The 23,103-nt window shown below is 53.5% G+C and overlaps 8 protein-coding genes across 8 annotated transcripts; 4 read left to right on the forward strand and 4 right to left on the reverse strand.

Moving 5' to 3' along the window:
* The first annotated feature begins 506 nt into the window (after window positions 1–506).
* Window positions 507–4,473, forward strand: B0H18DRAFT_1211896 (uncharacterized protein). The gene is made up of 18 exons (XM_048036439.1): window positions 507–848; window positions 902–1,093; window positions 1,144–1,252; window positions 1,313–1,470; window positions 1,519–1,640; window positions 1,692–1,866; window positions 1,924–2,141; window positions 2,196–2,341; window positions 2,394–2,450; window positions 2,505–2,578; window positions 2,633–2,697; window positions 2,749–2,878; window positions 2,949–3,116; window positions 3,167–3,218; window positions 3,270–3,326; window positions 3,383–3,539; window positions 3,592–3,630; window positions 3,681–4,473. Exons 1-18 carry the CDS (start codon window positions 657–659, stop codon window positions 4,225–4,227), a joined length of 2,658 nt encoding a protein of 885 aa, XP_047892513.1. The 5' UTR covers window positions 507–656; the 3' UTR covers window positions 4,228–4,473.
* A 2,236-nt stretch (window positions 4,474–6,709) lies between these two features.
* On the reverse strand, window positions 6,710–8,258 carry B0H18DRAFT_433221 (uncharacterized protein). The gene is made up of 5 exons (XM_048038083.1): window positions 8,220–8,258; window positions 7,896–8,159; window positions 7,390–7,842; window positions 7,273–7,331; window positions 6,710–7,213 (listed from the first exon to the last, which is right to left on the reverse strand). The coding sequence occupies exons 2-5, from the start codon at window positions 7,918–7,920 to the stop codon at window positions 6,845–6,847; spliced, it is 906 nt and encodes a 301-aa protein (XP_047892514.1). The 5' UTR covers window positions 7,921–8,159; window positions 8,220–8,258; the 3' UTR covers window positions 6,710–6,844.
* A 389-nt stretch (window positions 8,259–8,647) lies between these two features.
* Window positions 8,648–9,238, forward strand: B0H18DRAFT_1012389 (uncharacterized protein). The gene has a single exon (XM_048029044.1). The coding sequence runs from the start codon at window positions 8,778–8,780 to the stop codon at window positions 8,988–8,990; it is 213 nt and encodes a 70-aa protein (XP_047892515.1). The 5' UTR covers window positions 8,648–8,777; the 3' UTR covers window positions 8,991–9,238.
* Window positions 9,239–10,257: 1,019 nt separating this feature from the next.
* On the reverse strand, window positions 10,258–11,809 carry B0H18DRAFT_1211899 (uncharacterized protein; the record flags this gene model as incomplete). The annotated part of the gene is made up of 13 exons (XM_048036440.1): window positions 10,258–10,607; window positions 10,664–10,688; window positions 10,767–10,824; window positions 10,890–10,917; window positions 11,001–11,060; window positions 11,117–11,217; window positions 11,280–11,328; window positions 11,393–11,408; window positions 11,467–11,478; window positions 11,531–11,555; window positions 11,604–11,634; window positions 11,695–11,720; window positions 11,777–11,809. 13 exons carry the CDS (start codon window positions 11,807–11,809, stop codon window positions 10,445–10,447), a joined length of 627 nt encoding a protein of 208 aa, XP_047892516.1. The 3' UTR covers window positions 10,258–10,444.
* Window positions 11,810–13,111: 1,302 nt separating this feature from the next.
* Window positions 13,112–15,308, reverse strand: B0H18DRAFT_433499 (uncharacterized protein). Its single transcript, XM_048038084.1, has 18 exons — window positions 15,012–15,308; window positions 14,856–14,948; window positions 14,702–14,800; window positions 14,634–14,643; window positions 14,554–14,571; window positions 14,473–14,498; window positions 14,388–14,413; window positions 14,300–14,334; window positions 14,221–14,245; window positions 14,146–14,157; window positions 14,070–14,085; window positions 13,967–14,015; window positions 13,806–13,906; window positions 13,688–13,747; window positions 13,592–13,619; window positions 13,479–13,536; window positions 13,392–13,416; window positions 13,112–13,327 (listed from the first exon to the last, which is right to left on the reverse strand). Exons 1-18 carry the CDS (start codon window positions 15,068–15,070, stop codon window positions 13,168–13,170), a joined length of 900 nt encoding a protein of 299 aa, XP_047892517.1. The 5' UTR covers window positions 15,071–15,308; the 3' UTR covers window positions 13,112–13,167.
* A 239-nt stretch (window positions 15,309–15,547) lies between these two features.
* B0H18DRAFT_877927 (uncharacterized protein) lies at window positions 15,548–16,774 on the reverse strand (the record flags this gene model as incomplete). The annotated part of the gene is made up of 5 exons (XM_048040590.1): window positions 15,548–15,771; window positions 15,829–16,046; window positions 16,098–16,311; window positions 16,363–16,435; window positions 16,484–16,774. 5 exons carry the CDS (start codon window positions 16,772–16,774, stop codon window positions 15,548–15,550), a joined length of 1,020 nt encoding a protein of 339 aa, XP_047892518.1.
* A 766-nt stretch (window positions 16,775–17,540) lies between these two features.
* B0H18DRAFT_1119996 (uncharacterized protein) lies at window positions 17,541–18,831 on the forward strand (the record flags this gene model as incomplete). The annotated part of the gene is made up of 6 exons (XM_048034037.1): window positions 17,541–17,662; window positions 17,716–18,016; window positions 18,085–18,178; window positions 18,231–18,391; window positions 18,428–18,508; window positions 18,559–18,831. The coding sequence occupies 6 exons, from the start codon at window positions 17,541–17,543 to the stop codon at window positions 18,829–18,831; spliced, it is 1,032 nt and encodes a 343-aa protein (XP_047892519.1).
* A 1,258-nt stretch (window positions 18,832–20,089) lies between these two features.
* Window positions 20,090–23,085, forward strand: B0H18DRAFT_877864 (uncharacterized protein; the record flags this gene model as incomplete). Its single annotated transcript, XM_048040586.1, is given in 15 exon segments — window positions 20,090–20,281; window positions 20,332–20,526; window positions 20,577–20,685; window positions 20,749–20,918; window positions 20,976–21,094; window positions 21,146–21,320; window positions 21,374–21,591; window positions 21,646–21,791; window positions 21,844–21,900; window positions 21,955–22,028; window positions 22,083–22,147; window positions 22,200–22,329; window positions 22,400–22,571; window positions 22,591–22,651; window positions 22,800–23,085. The coding sequence occupies 15 exon segments, from the start codon at window positions 20,090–20,092 to the stop codon at window positions 23,083–23,085; spliced, it is 2,169 nt and encodes a 722-aa protein (XP_047892520.1).
* Window positions 23,086–23,103: the final 18 nt, after the last annotated feature.

The raw sequence follows: 23,103 nt of genomic DNA on the forward strand, positions 1-23,103 counted from the left end.
ATCAAACAGATGAGCCCCCTTCACAGCCCTGTCATGATGGAGATGCTCCGTGAGATGCAGGCGCCGCATGTTTTCGTAAGTCAGACTTCCTCCGGAACGTGCGTACCTGTGCTCTCAGCCACAACTTGCCAGGGAGTCCTGCACTGAAGCCATTTGACACTACGTTCGTAAGTACGTTTGGCAAGTCTCACGGCTATGCATGGTTCTGACGCTGTTTTTTAAGCGGCACGATCCTACCAACGCATCGTTGTTGCCGTATGTAGCCTCGGAACTGCGCGCTTGTAACGATGCCGAATACTATTGAACGCCCTGGAAGTTCCAATTAAGGTTCGGATGAGTCGAGGATGCTGAACCCAATCAGATTCGAATTTATCTATCACGCAGACCAGAAAGGTCCCGTTGCTGCGGGTTCCAGTGCAGGACGACTAAAGGACGACGGTTCTCGGAACAGAACCTCGGAAGATGACGCCGGTGGCGTGCCACCGTGCTTGCAATGTTGCGAGGAAAATTTGGCATGAGATGCCGAGCTGAAACCCTCACAATGAATTGGCATCGCTTCACCACAGAACAGCCAGCGGCCCGCACTGACAAGGTTCGCCGCCCGCGGTCAACTACGGGCGACGCTGACTAGGTCCCGCTCCCTCTCTGCTTCCTCCATGATGTTCCTTGTTCTGGCTCCATTTCTGTTTCTCCTACGCTTTGCCATCTTGCAAGTGCATGGCGCGCAAACATTCTGGCCATTAGCGATACCATTTGCTGTTCGCACACCTTACTTGAACTCATGGATGTACACAACGAAAACGTCGGGGAACATTACAAACGATTGGCCGTCTTTCTGGAGTGGAGGGGTGCGATCCTTAATGTCTGGTCATTCTCGTGGGCTGATCTCTGGGTTCAATAGATTCTTGGGTGGATATGCTACATTAGAGTGGACGGAAAGACGTACATTTTGTATGGCAACGGCAATCTCGCGGGCAACTACTCCGTGACACCTGGCAACTTTCCACAAACGGAACTGACCCCCACTCGTACCATACAAGTCATCGAAGCTGGCCCTATGAACGTTACGCTGACATTTCTGAGTCCCATAGATGTAGGTTTGTGAACCAGAAGTACCCTCTACGTTGCTGACACCATAGCAAGCCGTCTGATCTCGTACGCCAATCTCTTCCGTTCGCTTATGCGGCCCTGGACTTCACATCCACCGATAATCAACCACATGACATACAGCTGTACTCCGACATTACTGGAGGTGTGTAGTATTTAGAACGCGTGCGCGCATCTGGCTACTCGTGAGCTGATATTTTTCTAGAATGGCTGGCTAACAACAAGGGGCTGCAGATGTCGTGGAGTCCGCCGTCGCAAACCAGTAGCATGATCTATCACGAACTGCACCTCACGAATCCGACACCTTTTCAGGAGCAAGGAGGACAAGCCTTAGACGGTGCAGCGTACTTCGCGATGGAGCTGGTACAACAACTTGATCTTTGCCAAGGACTATGCTGACTTCAGTGGCAGGGACAACAAGGACGCGACGTCACTTGGCAGACTTGCTCAGACGTCGTCTGTCGCGAAGAGTTCCAAGATTATGGTCGCGTAAACGCGAGTGACAGCAATAGTACCTCTCGGGATATAAATAAGTAGGGGCGCTACATTCTGCTGCGCGCATCAGGAGCTCATGCATATCGCAGCGCTTGGCCCGTCTTCCCGATCTCGGTCGACTTGGGAAGTGTTGCTTCTCTGGACTCGCCCGTTGTCTGGGCCATTGGCTATGTACGCGATCCCAGCATCAGTTACACATTGTCAGGAAACACGGAATCCCTCCGCCCGTACTACACAACACAGTATCCTACCACCGAAGACGCCGTGAGTTATAACACAGCTAACTTTGTTGGCCCATGTCACTGAACTTCGCATATGTAGTTGGAGTTCTTCGTCTCCGATTTCAATAACTCACTGACTCAGGCAAACTTGCTCGATACGCAAGTCCGTGAAGCGGCTTCAAGCATTTCGGCTGACGGCAAACTGTACGACATGCTTTCGCTCGCCACTCGCCAGGTGTTCAGCTCTCTCGAGATAACGGCTCCCTATCAGTCGGACGGCACAACTAGGATCTTCATGAAAGACATGGGCACCAGCCAGTGAGTCATACTGGGTCCATGCAAGCACTCCGTATCTCACACGACAATCCACAGACGTGTCACTCCCGTGGAGAAGTTGTACGCCGCTCTGCCTTTGTTCTTGTACTACAATGCTTCGCTAGTCAAGCCACTCCTGGCACCGCTCCTTGAACAACAGAATACGTCGTTGGGCGAATATCCGTACGCATCAAAAGACCTTGGTGAGCTCTCATCACACTTTGCCGACAACGGTGTGTTGATGGTCTTATTCAGGCTCCTTGTTCCCGGATGCATCTGGTCCGAACCTGACATCTACAGAGGCAATCGAACGTGAGCATGCTTTGCCGCAGCAACGACACGCCTGCTGACCAATGGTGACTGTAGAGTCCGGGAACATGCTCATCATTGCACTCGCTCACGCCAGATACTCGAACGATACATCGCTGCTCCATGGCTATGTGCGTCTTCATCTTCGAGAGTTGTGTGCTTAGCTTAGCTTCTCATGCACGCAGTATCCCTTGCTCAAGAATTGGGCAGAGTATTTGACGGGACATGGGCCATTTCCTCCTCAGGGCCAGTGCGTATCATGTTTTATGGTGCTCGAAAACAACTCACCGAGAACTGTCAGATTATCTGTCGATGACGGAAGTGACGCCACAAACTCGACCAACCTGGCGGTGAAGGGTATCTTCGCCATCCAGGCCATGGCGGAGATCAGTCAATTAGTCGGGCAGAGTAATGATTCTGAGCACTTCAGCGTGAGTGATCGACCGTGTACTACAACTTGGCAAGAACTCGGAATCCTGACGAGTTTCGGCACGTTCATAGAGCACAGCGACCAACTTTATGAACACCTGGCAACCGCTTGCCATATCGTCAGGAGGCGCCTCTGCGTCCGTGAATCCGACGTTGAACTCGGCAGTCACAGGCGTCTGGTCTTTACCGTATAATCTCTACCCGCAGACTCTGTTCGGATTTGATCTCTTGAACCAGACAGTACGTCATTGTGTTGTTTGCGGGAATGCACTGCTGATCTCGCCACACAGTGGCTTGACAAGCTTACTGTCATGTATGGACAGTGGATCCAACCTGAAACTGGTAAGGATCCCCTGCCATCGCGTTCATATCGATTATTCAACGCTTTCCCAGCCAACTATACGCACGGGTTGCCCATGCAGAGCTCAGCACAATCGCTTGGCAATGTCGGTGTGTCAAAATCCCATGAGAGTACTCGTAACTCCGACTCAAATGTGATTGTACAGCCTGGAATGCTTTCATCGCGGCTACCTGCACCAACGACACGATCCGCGGTCAGATTCTTGATGCGGTCTGGAATTATGCGTCGTTCAACGGGACATCGCTCCCGTTCGGCGCAGTGTACAATGTCGAATCTGGTGCCTACGTGGATGGAACGTTGAGGTTAGTCGTGCTATTCTTGTGTCAGAGAATCGACGTCTAATCCGCGAGACAGCCCCGCGTTAGGAGGCCTCTTCGCCCCGTTCTTGCGCAGGTGAGGTTGCAGCATATCACAAGTCTACCTATACTGAACGTAATGAGCAGCAATACTATCACCGGCTCCCCATCTCCCACTCAGTCTGCAAGCTCCACGAATCACGGTAGCGCCTCCGGTGGTGGCAAGGTCGACGTCGGCGCCATAGCAGGCGGCGTCGTCGGGGGCGTCGTCGGCTTACTTGTGCTCGTCGGGCTTGTACTATTGCTATTCCGACACCGTCGGAACCAGAAGAACGTCGCCCTCCTCGACACTTCTGGTACGAGGACAGAGCCAACGCCCTTCGAGTCTGCGCCTGCTTTTTCGGCCCAGGCTCCGGGTGTCATACTCACGGAAAAGCGGCGGCGGGAACTCGAGTCGCCGAGGGAAGGAGCGCCTCTGTTGCCTTCAACCGGCTCGTTTTCCGCCATGGGCGACGAGCCTCCGTCTGGTAGCGCCACGGTTCCCTCTACGACGAACAGCGATTCTGCGAGGTCGCGAGAGAATGATTTGCTGGGGCTGCGCACGGAGATCGAGGATCTGCGCAGGATCATGCTGAATGTGCACATCGAGGGACCGGAACCTTCGGACTTGGGTGCACCGCCAGGTTACTCGTGACGAGTCTAATTAGTGCTATCTCTTTTAGCGCATCGGACTATGTATACTCGGATTCAAAACCTGGGTCCACTGTGGATCTCTGCTCCCTCAATGTATCGGTGCTGCCAGTGAAATAGCGTTGCATTACCATCTTAATACTCGGACGATGGTCTACAAGACGCCTCGATGCGAGAAGCTTAATGCTAAAATCATCGTGTTGAACTTGGTATATAAAAAATCCCACACGAATGCAGATGGACTTGCTGAGACTTTGTCCAAACTCATGGTACTTGAGCTTGAGTACTTACTGAGCGTACTTGAGTGACTGTAAGTTACGTAGTGGAGTAACTTATTAGTAGACTGTATTATGTAATCGCACTGCTGGGTCGAACTTGGGTCGACCCTCCTTCTCCTCCGCGTCGATCATCCTCATCTGTTAACCTGGTCACATTCGCGTCAAATCCGCAGCTATGCTCTCTGGAGGATTACAACGCTTCTGTCGGACCATCAATTGAACTCTCTGTAACTCTGTGGGACGGCATTCCGGAATCCAGCCGTCCGCGTCGACGCATCGCACGGAACACTACTTTCATTGGGCAGGTCCTTGCAACGCACATTATGTAGTATGGCACTGTCAATGTGACGTGCTGAGTATGTCTTCGTCGTTCCACGAATCACCTCGCGCGGGTCGTGGCATGCCGGACCGTAGCCAGCTGCTAGTACTTCGGGTATGTCCATGACAATCTTAACCTTATGGTGTATTAGCTTTTTGAATGTCAGTGCTGATTATGCTTTTCCAGTGATCCAATCGCTCAGATTGTGCCTTCTCCCAGACTCAATCCACGTCCACGTTTGCGTTTGATTTTCTACGAGTACGACAGTCACTTCCTGTCCAAATATCAGAGTGGTCTATAATGGTGAGTGCCTTCTCATCTCGACTGGAGATGACGTCGGAACGATAATCCGAGTTTCAGTCTAGATGTAGAACGTGCGCTGACATCCCGAACGAGTGTCTGGATTCAGTACGTATGCGGCTACCTGGATGGTTCGTGATGGAGTCGGGATATACAGGGGATGGCTCACTGGCATAGCTATTGCGTATCTCTTTGCGCGAAGAAGGTGATTTCGCATTGCCGAAGAGTTTTCCTCAGGCGTGGAGGGCAGCGACGTTGGAAGCGGTACGACATGTAAAGATGCGAGAGACCAAGAATGGAGACGTGATCAACAAAGCTCAGCGATAGCATGACACAGTAGAAGGATATCTTGAGGCATGCAGCGCTGGGCATGACTCGGAATGAGACAAGAAGTTCTACAAGAGTTCGGCCGCCGTGGATCAACAATGGGCGCACAAGGCTGGCGGAAAGAATGTTCGTCAACTTGTTACGGGTGCGTGCATATGTGTTAATGATGAACACCGCAGCAAGCGTTGATTCGACGTCTTGCCAGTGTTCAGTGTAGTTTCAGGTTTCCGCAGTACAAGCTGCCGGAATGCAGAGTCTTTGACCCTCAGGCTCCGTCTGGGCCATCTATGATCTATGTCGCGCTCTAAGTGCATATATGCACTGCCAATCTGACCGCACTACTACAGGAGTCCGAGGGAAGTTCGTGATGTGCGTAACGATCTTCTGAGAGAAGCTGTGCAGTGTGGGAATCAGGAAGAGCTATGCATGAGGAAGGTAGCGCGTCCCGACTTGGCTTCGGAGGTCGTTCCGTGACCATATTAGTGCATATTGGTACGTGGGGCCGCAACTTCATCAATGAACCACTTAGCATCCCGGGTGCCAGTAGGGGGGAAGACGACTCTCAGTGCCCGGATACACTGCGCTCGGGCCAGACTTGTCAAGGATGTTGAGCGGCACGAGTCAATGGCAGGGCGACCGGATTTCAGGCGACCGGTTGAGTAGACCGGGTCGTCTTGCGCTGTAGCTATGTCTGCGGAAGATAGGGTCTCGTCAGCTATTCACCTATACAGAGCATACAGTACATATCACTTCGCAAAATTACTGGCCTGTGCGTCGTCCAGTTCAAATCAATGGTGGCAATGGCACGATTACGGAAGGGGTAGCCTCACCGTTGCCATCAACGGACTCGTCTGCAGCCGTCACGGTGCGAACCGCACCCTCTGTGCCTAATCATGCGACGGTTCCCCCAACGACCAGCGACCCGCTCGGATCGCGTCTAGACGAACTGCTCAACCTGCGCTCGGATATCCAGGATTTGCGCAGGATCGTGCTGGGCGCGCAGGTCGCGGGACCAGAGCTGTCGGATTTGGGGGCGCCACCGGGTTATTCGTAGCCTGCACTGTTCGCTTTGGGTTGAAGCTCTGAGTTTCCTGTCTCGCTGTTAAATTGAGGTCTGATTCTTCTTGAAGTTTAGTCAGTATATCCAGTCCCAAGTCGTTGATACCACTGTCGATAGCTTTGATAGTCTCATCTAAATTATACTTTGCGGTCTGCAGTGGATGCGGGAGTTCTTGCCCATTAAGCCCTATGGCATCGATGATCCTTTGTCGGGCTTCTCGAGCCAATTGTTGCCTCATGATGTAACATACACATCCGTCAGTGCCTTAGTCTCCACTCCACCCTCCCTGCTAGCTATACATGTGTTGACGAGTGTCAGCGAACCGTCGACGATAGACTCAATTTACTGTCGCAGCCCCGGCGGTCTGCTGCTTCAGTTTCGACAGGAACTCCTCTATACTCATCAACGGCACGTTCTCCGACCACGCGTGGTACTCCTCCGCGGTCTCGAGGAGGCTCTGCCCCTTCCTCCGCAGGGTCTCGACGGCGTCCTGGCCTAGCGGCACGCGCAGAGGTGGGTCCTGCAGCTCCGCGATCTTGCAGATCAGATGGGCGGCGGCCTCGGGGTAGGCGGCTGGCTTCGTGTAGAGATGCAGCCGAGCGGTGGGTTGCTGCGTGTCGGCGTCGATATAAGCGGGGTGCGGGGGTGGACGCTTCATGTTCGGTCCGGCGTTGGTGTGGTATGAGCCGAGGACGATCGACGTGACCTGAACCAAGGCAGCTGCATAGTGAGTGTATAGTGCATGGGTTCGTGAGGGTGCCGTACCTTGATGTTCCACTCTGGCCGGAGTTCTGCGGCGAGACCTTCCGTGAAGCCTTCGAGCGCTAAAATCGACGTTGGATCATCAGGCCACTCGTACGATCGTTCGGGCCGGCAACCCACCGTGTTTGCTCGCACAGTAGTACGGGAGGGCAGAGAGGCTCTCAATGCCCCCAGCAGACGACGCCTGCAAGAGTCGACCGCCCTGAGGATTGTTCACTTCGCGGAAGAACCTGACAGCCTCCCGGCTGACGTTCACCGCGCCCCAGAAGTTCACGTCGAACAGCTCCCGGGCGACGTCCTCGGACGCGCTCTCCGCCTCGCTCATGAGTGTGAAGCCCGCGTTGTTGAAGACAACGTCGATCCGGCCGAAGAGCTCCTTCGCCTGGGCGAAGGCATCGCGGATCTCGTCGGCGTTGCGCACGTCCAGTTTGAGGACCGAGAGCTTGCTGGGCGGGTATCGCGATGCGAGATCGGAGAGGGCGTCGGGGTTCCGAAGGGTGGCGATCGCGATGCCGCCATTCTCGAGGACCGTCTCTGCGACGAGCCTTCCGAAACCTGACGAAGCACCGGTGACTGCGGGATCTCCGTCAGAGTCAATAGAGCATGTGCCTTCTTGCTCGACTTACTGAGCCAAATTTGCGAAGCGATCATCGAGACGATATATCAAACTCACACTGGGTAGAGGGTGGGAGGGGACGTGTAGCGCAGTGGTCGTTATTTATTGCAGCCGGCCGTTGCGAACCTTCCCTGCTGCCGAGGCCCCGGAGAAACGCCTGAGAGATACGTATGCTTGCTCTGAGTGGTTTAGGCCAGGACAAATTGACAGGAGGGATGGACGACGCGGGATTGACCCGAGCACTTAGGGCACCGTACATCCGTGAAGCGAGAATCTATGCCAGAATGTACGGTTAATCCGAGCTCACCGCCGACATATTAATCCTATCACATACCTAAAGAGTACAATGATTGATTCTCGCACCATGCGCAGTGGCATGGTTCTACAGCGGGATTAGACCATGCGACGGGGAACCTGCCGACCATAATGCGGCCCAAGTTCGTCTGGCACAACTTGAAGGGCCTTTGTGAATCCTCGGAATTCTAGAGAATTGACACATAACAGACACAGACCCTATAGAAATCGTGAGCAACGACAGCGCGGTACGGGGAATCGTGAATGGTGTATGGGGTGGAGGAAGAAGCTGGAGAGGTAACACACGAGAAGCAATGCATGCCCGGGCCGGCAATGGGGTGGCGAATCGAGTGGCTGCTATATTGTCGATCTCGTCACGGGACCCAAGCGAGATAAGATAACCACGTGGTCGACGCGTTCTGGGATCGAGATTCGAGGAGGCCTGAGCGTGTGGAGGACGCGGACGGCCCACCCGCGACGCTTGCTCTCCTCCCACCGCCCACAACCTCCGCGCCCCGCCAGCATCCCAGCGGACTCTCTCTCTCCTCGATATCTCCCATATTTTCTTGTTTGAACACGTAGCGGCACCCACGCAGCAATGGCGACCTCAACGATCCGCCGCAAACCCATACACACCTACAAGTCACCCTCGTTCGACACCACATCCGATCAGCTATCATACCGTAAGTCTCTCGCTCTCCAAACCTGCGCGCAAAACTCATACTGCGCGCAGCCATCCCCCGCGCGACACCCAGAGCCTCTTCCTCCGCGTCCCACTCGGACAAGTCTACCACGGAAGGCACAACGGTGACGGTCATCGTGCCGTACGTGAGCACGCACGCGACGAAGCATCGCCAGCCACCCGCGCTCCCTCTCTACCACCCACTCGGGCCCTTCGCGCTCTCCCTGCCCAAGCTCGACCCCGGCTTCTTTGGCCTCCCCAACCAAATCAACGTCGACGACGCGGTCGACGAGCCCGCCGACCCCGGGCGCCGCTCCTCGTCGCGTGCACGACGGCCCGCGGCGAAGGTGCGCGAGCGCGACGGCGCAGACGAGGAGGACGCGGCAGCGGTACCGACGACGAGCGCCCAGAGCGCCCCGCGAGAGGCTGGTACGCGCGCTCCGGGCAGTCCGCGCAAGAGGCGCGCGGGTGGTGGCGCGGGCGGCGCGAGGCGCAAGCGCAAGGCAGAAACGGAAGAGGTCGACGGCGCATTCCCGCCACCGGCGAAGCGTACACGGAACCCGCGCGGTACGGGCAACGCGACGCCCGTGGTGGCCTCGCCACTTGTGAGCGAGGCTGTGGTCGCCAGTGTCGAGGAGGTTCCTGAGGCAGAGGCACTGCCTTCGCCGGAGGGCGCGGAGACAGAGGAGGTGGCGACGGAGCTGCCTGCTGCACCGGAGCCGAAGCGCACGAGGACGCGGAAGGCGCGTGCACCCGCCACCAAGCGGAGGAACTCGAGCGCGAGCGCGTCGACGAACACCTCCGTGTCAGTGTCAATCGCTGCGAACACACGTACCACGCGCGCGAAAGCCGCCAGAGAGAGCGCGTCCGATGGCGACGGAGAGAAGAAGGAAGAAGAGGAAGGCGAGGCTGAGGAGACGCCGCGGGGGCAGGTCGAAGAGGAGGAGGGCGCGATGCCCCCGTCACCGGTCGAGAATCTCGCCAACACGCTCGCCAATGAGCAGCCTAAAGCTGAAGAACAGAAGGACGAAGAGAAGATGGAGGTCGACGCCCCTCCTGTAGCTCAAGAGCCTTTGCCTGCACTGGCACCCATCGCTCCTTCGCCTTCGCCCCCGCCCGAGAAGGAGGAGAAAGAGGAAGGGGAGCTCAGCGATGAGCACTAGAACGCACCCACCGCGCAAGACACATACAGTCGACATATTTAACCGGCCTCACATCGCCCTTGACATCGCTCTCGACATCCACTTCTCCCGGATCTCCTATCTACTCTGACAGTGTATCACCATCGCATCGCTCTGTCGTAGCTTTCTCCGCTATCTTTGCGCCCTCTGACTGTGTCTCTCGGAAACCCGCTGTACCACCAACGACCATCTATCTTGTGTCGCCTTAGCTCTGTTGTATACCAGCTACCGGCGCTCGCATTGTTTCTGTCTAGCAAGTACAATAGATATCCTACCCCGGACGATAAATTTCCTGGATGCATACGCTAGCCTTGCATGCATGCTGGGATTTTCGTGCGTGTACCTTGAGGTCGTTCGTGTGTGCTAGATGTCGAGGATGAGGGACGGTCGACCCTTCGCGCGTCACTGGCTCGGGTTATGAAGTAGCTTGGGAATCAGCTGTCGTTGATGGCCTCCAGGGGACAAGCGGGATGAGCCTTGCGCGGCGTCTCCGGTGAAGTTGTGGGGGCAGAACTCGACGGCATCCCTCGGCTGGTTGTCCCGCATCGTTCGTCTGGTGTTGAGGCTAGAGAAGGTCAGCTAAACTGTCACTGTACGAGTGGACGTCGTTTGAGCACCCACTTCGCCAGCAAAGAGAGCGCAAACACTGCGATGTGGCGATCACGAGGTGTCAACAATTCAGGGTTAGATGAGATTCGAAGGGTGCGGGAGTTACGTGACTAACGTCTGCACTGCAGCTCGACGAATCTGCCGTCGAGGAGGCTGCTTTTGTCGAGAATAAACTAATATAGGGGTGTCGCATCGATATGAGTAACTTCTACGCATGCTGAAGTTCTCTTTGACATACCGCCAACAGCGCAGCCACCGACGCCGCCCTATTCAGTTGGATAAGATCGCGAGTCAATATGCCAGTGGTTGGTATACGGAAGCGAGTTTTGAAGTTGGCATGCAGACTTGCATCGTGATGGCTCCCATATTCACGGAGTAGATCATAACGGTCCGTATGATGTACTCTGTTCTAAGTACAGCATTAGCTTGCATTTTGCTCCCGGGCCAGGTTGGAAGTGAGCGTACCCGCAGGCTCCGGTCCGCCTCCGCCGAAGGTAATAGAACTGGCTTGCGACGATCACTGCGTCGTTCACCGCCGCACAACTGAGTGAGACCGGCAATATGACCTGCAGTCCCAGATTGAGCGAGTCTGATGTGATACATTTCACGGAACTTAATCTGAACGAACATTGGCAGTGAGTTCTTCGCGATATTGGGACCAGCTATTGGCAGTGAACCTGTTCAGTGAGTTGTGTGAGTCATCCGTTGTTGAAGCGTTGGCGCTACTCGACCAAAACGTACATGAGAACGGCGGTATCTACATACCCACATCAGCTTGTCGTCGCATGTGTCTACACGACAACAGGAAAACGCACAATAACCGAGCGCTTGCAAAAGACACTGTCAAGCCACAAATGGAGTGTCAGACAATTTGCTCACCTATACGGATGGCTGTCAATACCAGCTGGGATGAAGTTAGCTATTATCCTTATTCCGAAAGCAGAAAACGTACAGGTATCACCAGAACTCTGTAGGCCCTTTCGCTGACTGGTATAGGTTGAGTGGTACGGCTCATATTGATCACAGTGCTGTCTGACACGCACATGTCCAAATTCTCCAGATATAGAAGCTGGATATGTGAGAGCTCGTCAGCACATGATCTTGCTGGACCTGCCATGGGCGTACCATTGCACGATTGTTACGCTCGTATTCTGGCATATCACGATCATGGAAGCGACGTATACCAATGCATGGCAGTTGACTGCACCTGATAATCGCGACGAGCTAGATACGAGCATGAATTGCCAAGTCAGCACGACCTAGGGTTGGGAATAGTCATGGTGTTTCACCCCTGGAGTCCTGTCGGTGCACATGCGTGAAATCAAGACTCGTTCATAACCACGCGTTCACGACGACTTGGTTAAAGCTTACCAATAGACAAAGTCCACATCGTTGCCCATGGCGTGCCACTGTACGAGATATGCGTCTATCATGACGGCGCATGCGTGTGTGCAAGCAATTTCCAAGATACTGTAGTCAACGGCATTAGGACTCAGTGCTATAGAGTGAATGGCCAATCAACAGCTGACATACAGGACAATATAGACCATGGCCTTTATTCGTCTTGCGTCTTCAGGAAAGCTGCGATGATACAAGCAGAATTGGCATGCGATTATGCCCAGCAGCCTGACAGGAAAACAAAATGTGAGTGTCTCTTCCTCTGTCGAGAGACAGGCCACACACGGGAATGTGAATGACATGGTTACAAAAACACCTCCAAGTCCGAGCGATCTAAAAATATCTTTCATGGCGATTGAGTCGGAGGCGCTATAGCACTATGGTAGCTGAGCATGCAAGGTGTCGCGGATGGTAGTCGGCTCACTCAAGATTTCCTGGGTCGACGGCTTCATGTAGCTTTTGCAACTTTCACCGCCTTCCATTCGTGATCATTGGAGACGACGCACTGAACACCATCGTGAGTTGAGACTAACAGTTCTGATGTACGCCTGGCAGTTAGATCCGCAGAGCAGCCGAGTGACTCCCGTCGAGACTTTGTATGCCGCACTGCCGATGTTCCTGTACTTCAACGCTTCGATGGTGAAGCCGTTCCTTCTCCCGCTGTTGGAGCAGCAGAATACTTCGTATACTGCTCAGTACGCTGCGAGGGATATTGATTGCCACATACAGCCAGCGCGCTGAACAAGACACCCTACCCTCACCCTTGGAAAGTCCGATACTGATATCAGTAACATGGAGTCATCTCATCACAGAAGCACAGTACCTTGGGTCAATACAGCGTCGAGACTGTTCGGATAATGATACCAAGATGTTACTGGACCTCACCAATCTGTCGTGTACGATCATCGCTTCTTTACAGCAATAGCCTCCGTCACATCACAGCGCTACTCAGGTATCCAGTCTGCCTTCGATGAATTTCTATCCCGGATCTTGTTTGTGATAAGTTGATACTTACAGAGAAGGTTCTTCAGCGCCAAACATGCCAGCATTTAGCATCATACATCCAGCTCCACCGAGAAAGACTGATTGGATTGAAGCGTGGCTAGCCCGGATTCGCGTTACGAGTGCTCGTACTTCGGACCGCGCTGACTCGACGATGCCTGGTTTCGCCCTGCAGGTAACAAGTCTGTCTGGGCTGATACGATGTCCTCGAGATTAGGAGGATCGATGTCGACAGCGCTTGGTTGATTTATACGAAGAGTTCGTCGCGCATTGATGCTGCACGAACCAGTAGGTCAGTCTGCGACTCCTGGGACCTGAACTGCCATCCATGAAAGCTCACTTGATAAGCAGCGAATTTGCGAATACTGCGATACAGAGGGTGTATGTCACTAAGCGGTGACATGCGCGTAGACGCGATACTACGCACACTTGCTTTGCAGTTCGATGAGACCGCCAAATAAGAGGGAGCTCTGATCAAGAACGAACTAGTGGGGCGAAGACGTCTTAGGCATGAACACGCAGCGGGCCATTAAGACGTACCGTCAACAGCACAGCTATCGAGAATATCCTGAATGATTAATCGAAGCGATGGCTGGGTGAACGACAGCAGTATGCAAAGAGAACGTTGTCGCTTGCATTGTCATAGCTCCCAAGTTTATCGCGTAGAACATAACAGTCCGGATGATATATTCCGTCCTGTCGGTGCAGCAATGCCACAGTGAGTGAGTGATTATGACCGCGACAGAGCACGTACCCCCGAAGTCCAGTTCGCCTTCGGTGAAGATAGTATACTTGAGTTGCAGTAATGACTATATCATTCGCAGCCGAGGATGCAAATCCCACAGACAATACGACCTAGAGCAGGCACTGAATATGTGAATACACGGTGAAACCGAAAGAGTGACGCAGACGAACCGTCGCGACGTGATTCTTGCGATATTGTGGCCAGACGTGCAATGTGAACCTGATGGACATTTGAGAAAGATGCTGACAGCAAACTTTTCGCAACAGGACCCACATAGCCACTGCCGTAACTACACGCCAGCGTCACGGCGTTATGAAAAGTCCTAGTGCCATTATACATAGCTGCTCACCGTAGCCAACGACTCCAGAAACGGGACGGTCAGTAAAAGGTCACGCCGAGCTGGGGAAAGAGAGGGGGGACCTACTTATACGGACGACAGTCAGTAAGATCTGGAATAACGCGAATCAGTACTCGCTTTCGCAGAAGAGGAGCCCGAGACATACAGGGATCAACAACACTTTAGAGGACCTCTCGCTGACTACCGTGTCTCAATAGGTTGTCCGAAGGATGAATCGTCTCGAGAAGACGCACGGATCCATATTCTGTAGACATAAGAGCTGATTTGTAGTCAAGATGTGAACTACTGCCGTCAAGGGTCCTATTTGAGCGTACGTACCATTGCACTATGGTTACGATCGAGCTCTGCGACACTAGTAAGTACTGCTAAAGCCTTGTTAGCCGATGAATCACAGCAAACCTGGAAAAAGATTGTGGCCTAGAGTCTTATATGAAGAGTCAACCGGATTTGATGTGGAAGAGATGACATGACAGCCTCACTGCAGCGGTCCTGCCCTCGAGCGCCATCAACATCACAAATACGGCAACCATTTGAACAAGAGCCTTACCAGTGAAGCAAGGCGAGGTTCGTCTCCAGGCCGTGCCAACGAACCAGGTACGTATATAACATCGCAACGCATACAATCGTATGTGCGATATCCAGCATCCTACGGCCGTGAGTTGGGGAATTCCAAACAAGCATGTAGTAAACCGCCGGCATACATCACAGCGTAGACTATAGCTTTCATGCGCGTCACGTCATCAGGAAAACTGCGTCGATATAAGCAGAATTGGCATATAGTCATGCCGAATATTCTGCAAGGCAAGCAACAGAGGGAGGTTCACCATAGGAAAGTCATCGAGAGGCGAGCGACGTACATGAATGCCACGATCAGAGACACGAAGACGCTACCAAACGACATTGCGGAGCTGGTCATGGCGAATGTGGTCTTGCACAGCGTAGCACAGGCAGGATGAAAAACGCAAGGCCCTCTTTCGGGCGTGCCGAAGATGTACCTCCAGAGACGACGTGGACCTTTAGTTATATATATGGCTTACCTTGCACTGCCGTCCGCCTGCATTCGCCGCTACCGCGCTTCTTTATGCCTGGCAATGCGCTCACATACTGTGACCGGACTGTGATAGGCTAGCACCTGGACAGCATCACCCGATTCACCAGGGCAAAGTGGTACCAATTGGGGGCCAATGTCGAGCGCCGCTCTATGTGTTCGGAGAACTTGCGGAGGACCTAATCTTCTGCCCGGTCCGTCGAGTTTCAGCGCCAGCGACTAAGCCCATACCAGACTGGCACGTGTCATGGAAACAGCGAGTGAACAGCATCTTTGCATTGAGACCGCACGGTACTGCCGACCAGCGTCGAGACAAAACACTGCGTACAGGGAATGTGCCCCGCTTCAGAAACTGACCACCTTCTTCGCCGGTGCGATTGTCCTGTCTGCGTACGACTTCACGACGCCGGAGTGAACGCCGACGAGGACCTTTGCCTGTCGCTTTACCCGATGTTCGAGTTTCTCCGACTTATCGACCTCGGCGGTGTGGCGCTTGAGGGCGTGGAAGTCGTCTTCGTCGGCACCGGCATCCTCCCCTGTGCCCAGTACGGTAGCTGAAGCTGTGACATCTTGCAATAACTGCGGATCAGTTGTTGCAATAGAGCTCTGGCTCGACAAGTCCTCACCTTTTTTGCGCAGCCCGCAGTCCTTCGCCAGATGAGTTATCTCGCCACATAGCTTGCAGCATCCGCCGTTCGGGTAGACGCCCTTGGACTGGTTTTGCGGACATGCCGAGGCGAGATGACCTTTGCCCGAGCACACGAAGCATGACGCGAATGGTAGAGGGTCTAAAGGGTCGACTGGCTCCCTGCATGCCGATAGATTGTGTGCCCGGGAGCCACACCTAGCAGCACGGTGAAAAGGAGCCCGACGTGTTTGATGGTCACACACGCACCTGTAGCAAATCCCCACGGCACTTTTTCCAATACTCTTCTTCGCTCTGGGACCTGCGCTCGCACTGCCGCTCTCTTCAAGCGGTTTGAGGGCTTTCGTACATTCTCGGGCTGCGTGACCCCTTTCTCGACAAGCAAAGCACACGGTGTCGGACGTGCGCTGATCTTTCCGCTTGAGCCGTCGTCGCTCAGAGGACTCCTTACGGGTTTGCGCATCTGTATGAGTGGAAGTCAGTAATGAAGACATTGGTTTCGGCGAGTACGGACCTCTTATGCGTCTCCGCTCGGCCCTGATAGCACCCCTGCTCCGTTTCTTTGTGCCCTCGCCACTGACCTCAGCCTCAGCCTTGCCTGCACCGGTCTCATCACCCTGTGTCTCGCCATCCACTGCTTCATCATCATCATCTCGATCATGTCGTCCCTGCTGAGATTCCCCAGAAACCTTCGTAGCGGCTGCGGCATTTGCTGACTCGGTTTTCCTACGTTTTGACGAACCGTTCTTTCGTCTCTTTTTCGAGGGCTCGGCTGATTGCTCCTGTGCTACTCCTTCGTGGCCACTACTACTGCCAGCTTGTATAGGTTCCACAGCCTTCTCCCCGCCTTCGGTATCGTCCTCTCGGTAGTTCAGCCCAGCCTGCACGTAGGTGCGTTTGCGGGAAAAGTCTGTGTATCTCGTCATCCCAGATGGTATCCAAACAGTTGGCTGTGTATGCAGCCCTGAGCTTGGTTGAATATGTTGATAGGCTTTTCCGAAGAATGAAGTCGCGGGAGGTATGCAGCTTGTAGGAGGAGGCAAGCTTGTACTCAGTATGAAGAGACGGTTCTACGCGGGCGCCTACTATGCATGATCCCCGACTCCGACCGGAGGGAGAGAGGAGGGCTTTGTCCACCCTAACTTGAGACGATGCCGGCGATGCCGCTTCCTCCGTGGGAAACACGTGACTTGCAACTCCCATAAACGGTATCGCAGCAATGCTCGAGTGTCCTACGAGGCAGCTCGAGGCAGTTGGATCCTTCCGTGCATCTGGCTGTGTCTGGACGCCTGGATCTCTGACCATCAAACGACTCCTCCCAAATGCAGGAGAGTTTCTCTCATTTTTGATAGCCTGCACTTACAGACTTATGTACTGTGATACATACTGAGTCGTGGAAGCCCGAGACGCCCGGGCGGCGAAGCCGCCGCGGGCGTGAGGGCTTCCAATTGAGTCTCCATACCACTCCGATGGTACAATATTACAATACATACATAATATACTCTGGTGCCGCTGTGGCAGGCTGAGTAGCTGTGTTCCATGCAGGAGTCGGGGATCGGCGCTTGCGCCGCTACGATCACATGTACCGTGTTTTGGGGCTCACGACGCGTCACGATGGTTCAAACTTGCGCCTATGTCGATCCTCGTACTCGTCAAGCTTGCTTGTGACTTAATGCTTATGCTACTGGTCCCATGCCGGAATATACCCTGAAGTTCTCTTCTTCTGCGGTTGCGGATACGGCTGCGTTCAAGTTGCTTGAGCTGCCACCCGACCTGAGCAAGCTGGTCGAGTCGAATCCCGATGAATCCTCGAGGTATACCTCCTGGAAGTACTATCAATCGATACCCATATCTAACATCCGTGCAGCTGGTCAATCAAGGGGAACCCTGACGAAGATGCTGTGCTCTGTACCGCAGACAAGACGCACACCATTCGCTCGATAGCTCTCTCAAATTCCGTCATCGTGGCAACAGCAGGGGACAGGGAAGACACCTCTACCGATGAGGCTTCTTATTCTACCTCTGTCGAGGTGCGAAATCAGCTGAACGAAATCCTTGAGCTGGTGCCGTCGGTCCCGAGGCTTCACAAGCTGCACGTTCTGTTACGAGGGAAAGAGTACGACGAAGGGCAGGAGGGGGATGATGATATGCATATGGACGAATCTGAAGTAGGTACGTATGTCAGTCGAGACACTGGCGCGTGAATCGCGGGCTCATAGTCCCAACGATACGACAGAAGTTCACGTATGAGGAGGCAAGAGCGACGCTACAAGCGAGCGACACGGAGCTAGACCAAGGCCTCAAGAAGAGACGTGTTCTCATTCTCAACGGTGTGTGGTATCGGTTATGTCTCCCCTTCACTACTCATACCACATCATGCAGGCGAGCTCCGCCCGATCTCTCCGACCTACTTGAACGCCATACTCGAGCTTTTACTCACTCGTCTCGTCTCATTATCGCTCCCACATGATTCTGCGTCAATAGACGCGCTGTGCTGCGCACTTCAGGACGGTTACGACGTCCGGAAATACGTCTGCAAACAGGTCATGGCCTGATTGATTGACATTATCGACGGCGAGTGGTGCACGGACAAAACTGCCGTTGTGCGTAAAAGCGTTGGCGACACCTTCGAGTCCGAGGTGTCCGTCGACCTCCTCTCCGTAAACCTTTCCCGTCGAATGCCCTCGTGTCGTAGTGATATCCGTGCCAGGGCAAATACCTCACACAAACAGACGTACTCAAAGAGCCGCCTATCGTGGTCCTTATATACTTCCCGTGCTTCCAACTCCCCATCGACCCCGCGGCGCGCTTCACGGATCTCTTCCTCACACGGCCGCGCTGGAAGGCTGACGAGATTCCCCCTTTCCTCGCGGACATCGTTGTGGACGCCAAGGAGCGGGACAAATTTCTGCTGAAGTATACGCGGGCGATCACGGATGCGGAGGCAATACGGTACTCTGCACGGGCGAAGTACAACGGGTAACTGATGAAGTGTGTCGCATCGATGGATGGGCCGCACCGAAGATAGATGTGTCCGGACAAGGAAGACGACACTCGATTGTCGAAATGCTGTACTTCTTGGATCTCAGTCTCTATTCGGATCGATGTTGGCCTGTCAAGCTTCAAAGCTTCAAGGCTCAGCGCTCAGTATACACGCTCGAATTCTAATCTCAGTAGACGATCACGTCGGCGCGATGCTGGTGGACCGGGGCTGATAACACATCGAAGGGCAATGGTTCCCTCGTGGACTTACCTGTGAGTTGCGTGTTTCTTTCTTCTTCTCTGGGCACATAAACTCTATGTGAGTTCGTAGGGAGGCGATGCATCTCCGAGCGGAGCGGAATCCAACTTATGACGGATGTGGGATGCTTCATCCATATCTTTTCATACCTGTGATTCGGGGAAGAGAGGGAATTTACTCATACGCTTTGTTATTTCTCGCCGCATTGATGCGTACAGTTTCTGCCATGTTCAAAATGTTGGCTACGCACCAGAGAGAAATATCTAGGAAAGTCGATGCGGCTTTTCGAGGGTGACTCTCGTGATCATTGATCGTTTCGTCTTAAGCTCTGTGGAGTTACAGTGACAGCTGACTTTGAAGAATTACAGGTCTTCAATATTCAATTCCGATACTTGCAGTTGCTATGAGGCCACAGTCTCCCTTGATACACATGTAACAGACAATGTCGCCTCCGCCGTCCTGTGCGTCGTGAGATGGATCCGCTGCACGTTCTCGTAAGTCAGTCCTCCGCAAGCCACTCAGGCATACCTTCGCTCCTCCTTCATATCTTGCCAACAGGCACACTAGGTTCGTCAATATGGCGGAATCGTAGCTATATTCAGCTCTGTCCAAGTTATTTCTAATACTGTCGTCACGCAATCACGTATCTGTGATGGTGCTGGATAGCATCGGACGCTCCTAGTAATTGGCAGCCTCGATCTATGTTCGGCAGGGTCAATGGTGATGAACCCAATCTAACTCGGATTCATTCGTCACGTTGACCACATCGATGCGAGCCTTAGATGGTCCCCGGAGCAAAGGAAGACGACGCCGGTGGCGTGCTACCGTTCCTGCAGTGTTACAAGCAAGATGTGGCATGAGATGCCGAGCTGAACCCTTACAATGAATTGACATACGCGTTCATCCACGTTCAGAACAGCGTGGGGATCGCTGTCACAGGGTTCGCCGCCCGGTATTACAGGTGATGCTGAGTTCGTCTCGCTCCCTCGCTGCTCCCTCCATGGCGCTCCTTGCTCTCGGCACCTTTCTGTTTCTTGCACGCTTTGCCCTCTTGCCAGTGCATGGCTCACAAACATTCTGGCCCTTAGCGGTACCACTTGCTGTTCGCACGCCTTATTTGAACACATGGATGTACAAGACGAAGACGTCGGATAGTCTGAACAACCAAGTGCCGTCTTTTTTTAATACACAGGTACGATCCTCAATATCCGTGCATACTCATGGGCTGACCTCGCGGTTCAGCATGATATTGGGTGGAATTGTTACATCCGAGTGGATGGAAAGACGTACATTGTGTTTGGCAACAACAACTTTCCGCCCAACTACACCGTGACATTTGGAAGCCTCGTTCAGACGGAACTGACCCCTACTCGTACCATGCAAATCATCGAAGCTGGTCCCTTGAACATAACCTTGACGTTTCTGAGTCCCATCGATGTAGGTTTGCGACCCACAAGCAACCTTCACGTTGCTGACATCACGACAAGCCGTCTGACCTCATACGCCAATCTCTCCCGTTCAGCTATGCTGCCGTGGAATTCGCATCCACCGATGGCCAACCACATGACATACAGATGTACTGCGACCTAACTGGACGTGAGTAGTGTCTAGCGGCACACATGCACGCGTATCGCAACTTGTGGGCTGATATTCTTCTAGAATGGCTCGACGGCGCCACCGCGACTGACTTGTCTCAAGAGATGTCGTGGAGTCCACCGACGAAAACCAGTAGCATTATCTATCATCAACTGCAGCTCGTAAATCCGGTGCCTTTTCAAGAAGAAATCGGACAAGCCTTAGATGGTGCAATGTACTTTGCGATGGGGCTGGTACATGAACTTGTTGTTTGTCATGCATGTCATGGTCTATGTTGATTTCATTGGCAGGGACAGGGACGCAATATCACTTGGCAGACTTGCGAACAAAATGCCTGCCGCGGAGGGTTCGTAGATACCGGCCGCGTAAACCCGAATGACAACAATAGTACGTTTCGGGATATCAATGAGTAGGGGCGCTATCTTCTGCTGCGTGCATCAGGAGCTCATGCACATCACAGTGACTGGCCCGTCTTCCCAATCTCGGTCGACTTAGGAAGTGTTGCTTCTCTGGACTCCCCCGTTGTCTGGACAGTTGGCTATGTACGCGATCCAAGCATCAGTTACACATTGTCAGGAAACACGGTATCCCTCCGCCCGTACTACACAACACAATACTCTACCACCGAAGACGCCGTGAGTAATAACACAGCTTTGTTGGCCCATGTCACTGAACTTCGTATATGTAGTTGGAATTCTTCGTCTCCGATTTCAACGACTCGTTGACTCAGGCAAAGTTGTTCGATACGCAAGTCCGTGAAGCGGCTTCCGGCATTTCGGCTGACGGCAACCTGTACGACATGCTTTCGCTCGCCACTCGCCAGGTGTTCAGCACTCTCGAGATAACGGCCCCCTATCAGTCGGACGGCACGACTAGGATCTTCATGAAAGACATGGGCACCAGCCAGTGAGTCATACCAGGCCCATGCAAGTACTCCGTATCTCACACGACAATCCACAGACGCGTCACTCCCGTGGAGAAGTTGTACGCCGCACTGCCCTTGTTCTTGTACTACAATGCCTCGCTAGTCAAGCCACTCCTGGTACCGCTCCTTGAACAACAGAATACGTCGTTGGGCGAATATCCGTACGCATCGAAAGACCTTGGTGAGCTCTCATCACACTTTGCCGACAACGGTGTGTTGATGGTCTTATTCAGGCTCCTTGTTCCCGGCTGTATCTGGTCCGAACCTGACATCTACAGAGGCAATCGAACGTGAGCATGCTTTGCCGCAGCAACGACACGCCTGCTGACCAATGGTGACTGTAGAGTCGGGGAACATGCTCATCATTACACTCGCTCACGCCAAATACTCAAATGATACGTCGCTGCTCCATGGCTATGTGCGTGTTCGTCTTCGAGGATTGTGTGCTTAGCTTACCTTCACATGCGCGCAGTATTCCTTGCTCAAGAATTGGGCACAGTATTTGACGGCACATGGGCCATTTCCTCCTCAGGGCCAGTGCGTATCATGTTTTATGGTGCCCAAAAACAGCTCACCGATAAATCTGTAGATTATCTGTTGATGACGGAAGTGACGCCACAAACTCGACCAACCTGGCAGTGAAGGGCATCTTTGCTATTCAGGCCATGGCGGAGATCAGTCAATTAGTCGGGGAGAGTAATGATTCTCAGCAGTTCAGCGTGAGTGATTGACTGTACACTACAACCTGGCAAGAACTCGGAATCCTGACGAGTTTCGGCATGTTCACAGAGCACAGCGTCCAACTATATGAACACATGGCAATCGCTTGCCATATCATCAGGAGGCGCCTCTGCGTTCGTGAATCCGACGTTTGGCTCGGAAATTACAGGCATCTGGTCTTTACCGTATAACCTCTACCCGCAGATCCTGTTTGGATTCAACCTTCTGAACCAGACAGTACGTCGTTGTGTTGTTGACAGGAATGCACTGTGCTGATTTCACCACACAGTGGCTTGACAAGCTTACCGTCATGTATGGGCAGTGGATCCAACCTGAAACTGGTAAGGACCCCCTTTCGTTACGTTCATATCACTTGCTCAACGCTTTCCCAGCCAACTATACGCATGGGTTGCCGATGCAGAGCGTCGCACAATCGCTTGGCAACGTAGGTGTGTCGATGTCCTACCAGAGTACTCTTAACCTCGACTAACGTGGACTACACAGCGTGGAATGCTTTCATCGCGGCTACTTGCACCAACGACACGGTCCGTGGTCAGCTTCTTGACGCGGTCTGGAACTATGCGTCATTCAATGGGACGTCGACCGCGTTCGGCGCGGTGTATAACGTCGAATCTGGTGCCTATCAGGATGGAATGGCGAGGTTAGCTGTGCTACTCTGTGCTAGTGAGCCGATGTCTGATTCGCGAGACAGCCCCGCATTAGGAGGCCTCTTCGCCCCGTTCCTGCGCAGGTGAGCTTGTAGTATATTGCAC

The sequence above is a fragment of the Fomitopsis serialis genome (genome assembly GCF_022376445.1).
Source record: "Fomitopsis serialis strain Sig1Antser10 chromosome Unknown B0H18scaffold_41, whole genome shotgun sequence".
NCBI classification, from domain to species: Eukaryota; Fungi; Basidiomycota; class Agaricomycetes; order Polyporales; family Fomitopsidaceae; genus Fomitopsis; species Fomitopsis serialis.

Excerpts from the sequence above, each read along its gene's own strand:
- B0H18DRAFT_1211896 (XM_048036439.1), top strand. The coding sequence starts at position 657 with ATGATGTTCCTTGTTCTGGCTCCATTTCTGTTTCTCCTACGCTTTGCC. Across the intron at positions 2,342-2,393 it reads GTACGCATCAAAAGACCTTG|GCTCCTTGTTCCCGGATGCA; the intron begins GTGAGCTCTCAT and ends GGTCTTATTCAG. Across the intron at positions 2,451-2,504 it reads ATCTACAGAGGCAATCGAAC|AGTCCGGGAACATGCTCATC; the intron begins GTGAGCATGCTT and ends TGGTGACTGTAG.
- B0H18DRAFT_433221 (XM_048038083.1), bottom strand. The coding sequence starts at position 7,920 with ATGATCGCTTCGCAAATTTGGCTCA. Across the intron at positions 7,332-7,389 it reads CTACTGTGCGAGCAAACACG|CGCTCGAAGGCTTCACGGAA; the intron begins GTGGGTTGCCGG and ends CGTCGATTTTAG. Across the intron at positions 7,214-7,272 it reads GGCCAGAGTGGAACATCAAG|GTCACGTCGATCGTCCTCGG; the intron begins GTACGGCACCCT and ends GCCTTGGTTCAG.
- B0H18DRAFT_433499 (XM_048038084.1), bottom strand. The coding sequence starts at position 15,070 with ATGACCAGCTCCGCAATGTCGTTTGGTAGCGTCTTCGTGTCTCTGATC. Across the intron at positions 14,246-14,299 it reads CTAAAGTGTTGTTGATCCCT|ATCTTACTGACTGTCGTCCG; the intron begins GTATGTCTCGGG and ends GCGTTATTCCAG. Across the intron at positions 13,620-13,687 it reads AACTTGGGAGCTATGACAAT|GATATTCTCGATAGCTGTGC; the intron begins GCAAGCGACAAC and ends TTAATCATTCAG.
- B0H18DRAFT_1012389 (XM_048029044.1), top strand. The coding sequence starts at position 8,778 with ATGGCGACCTCAACGATCCGCCGCAAACCCATACACACCTACAAGTCA.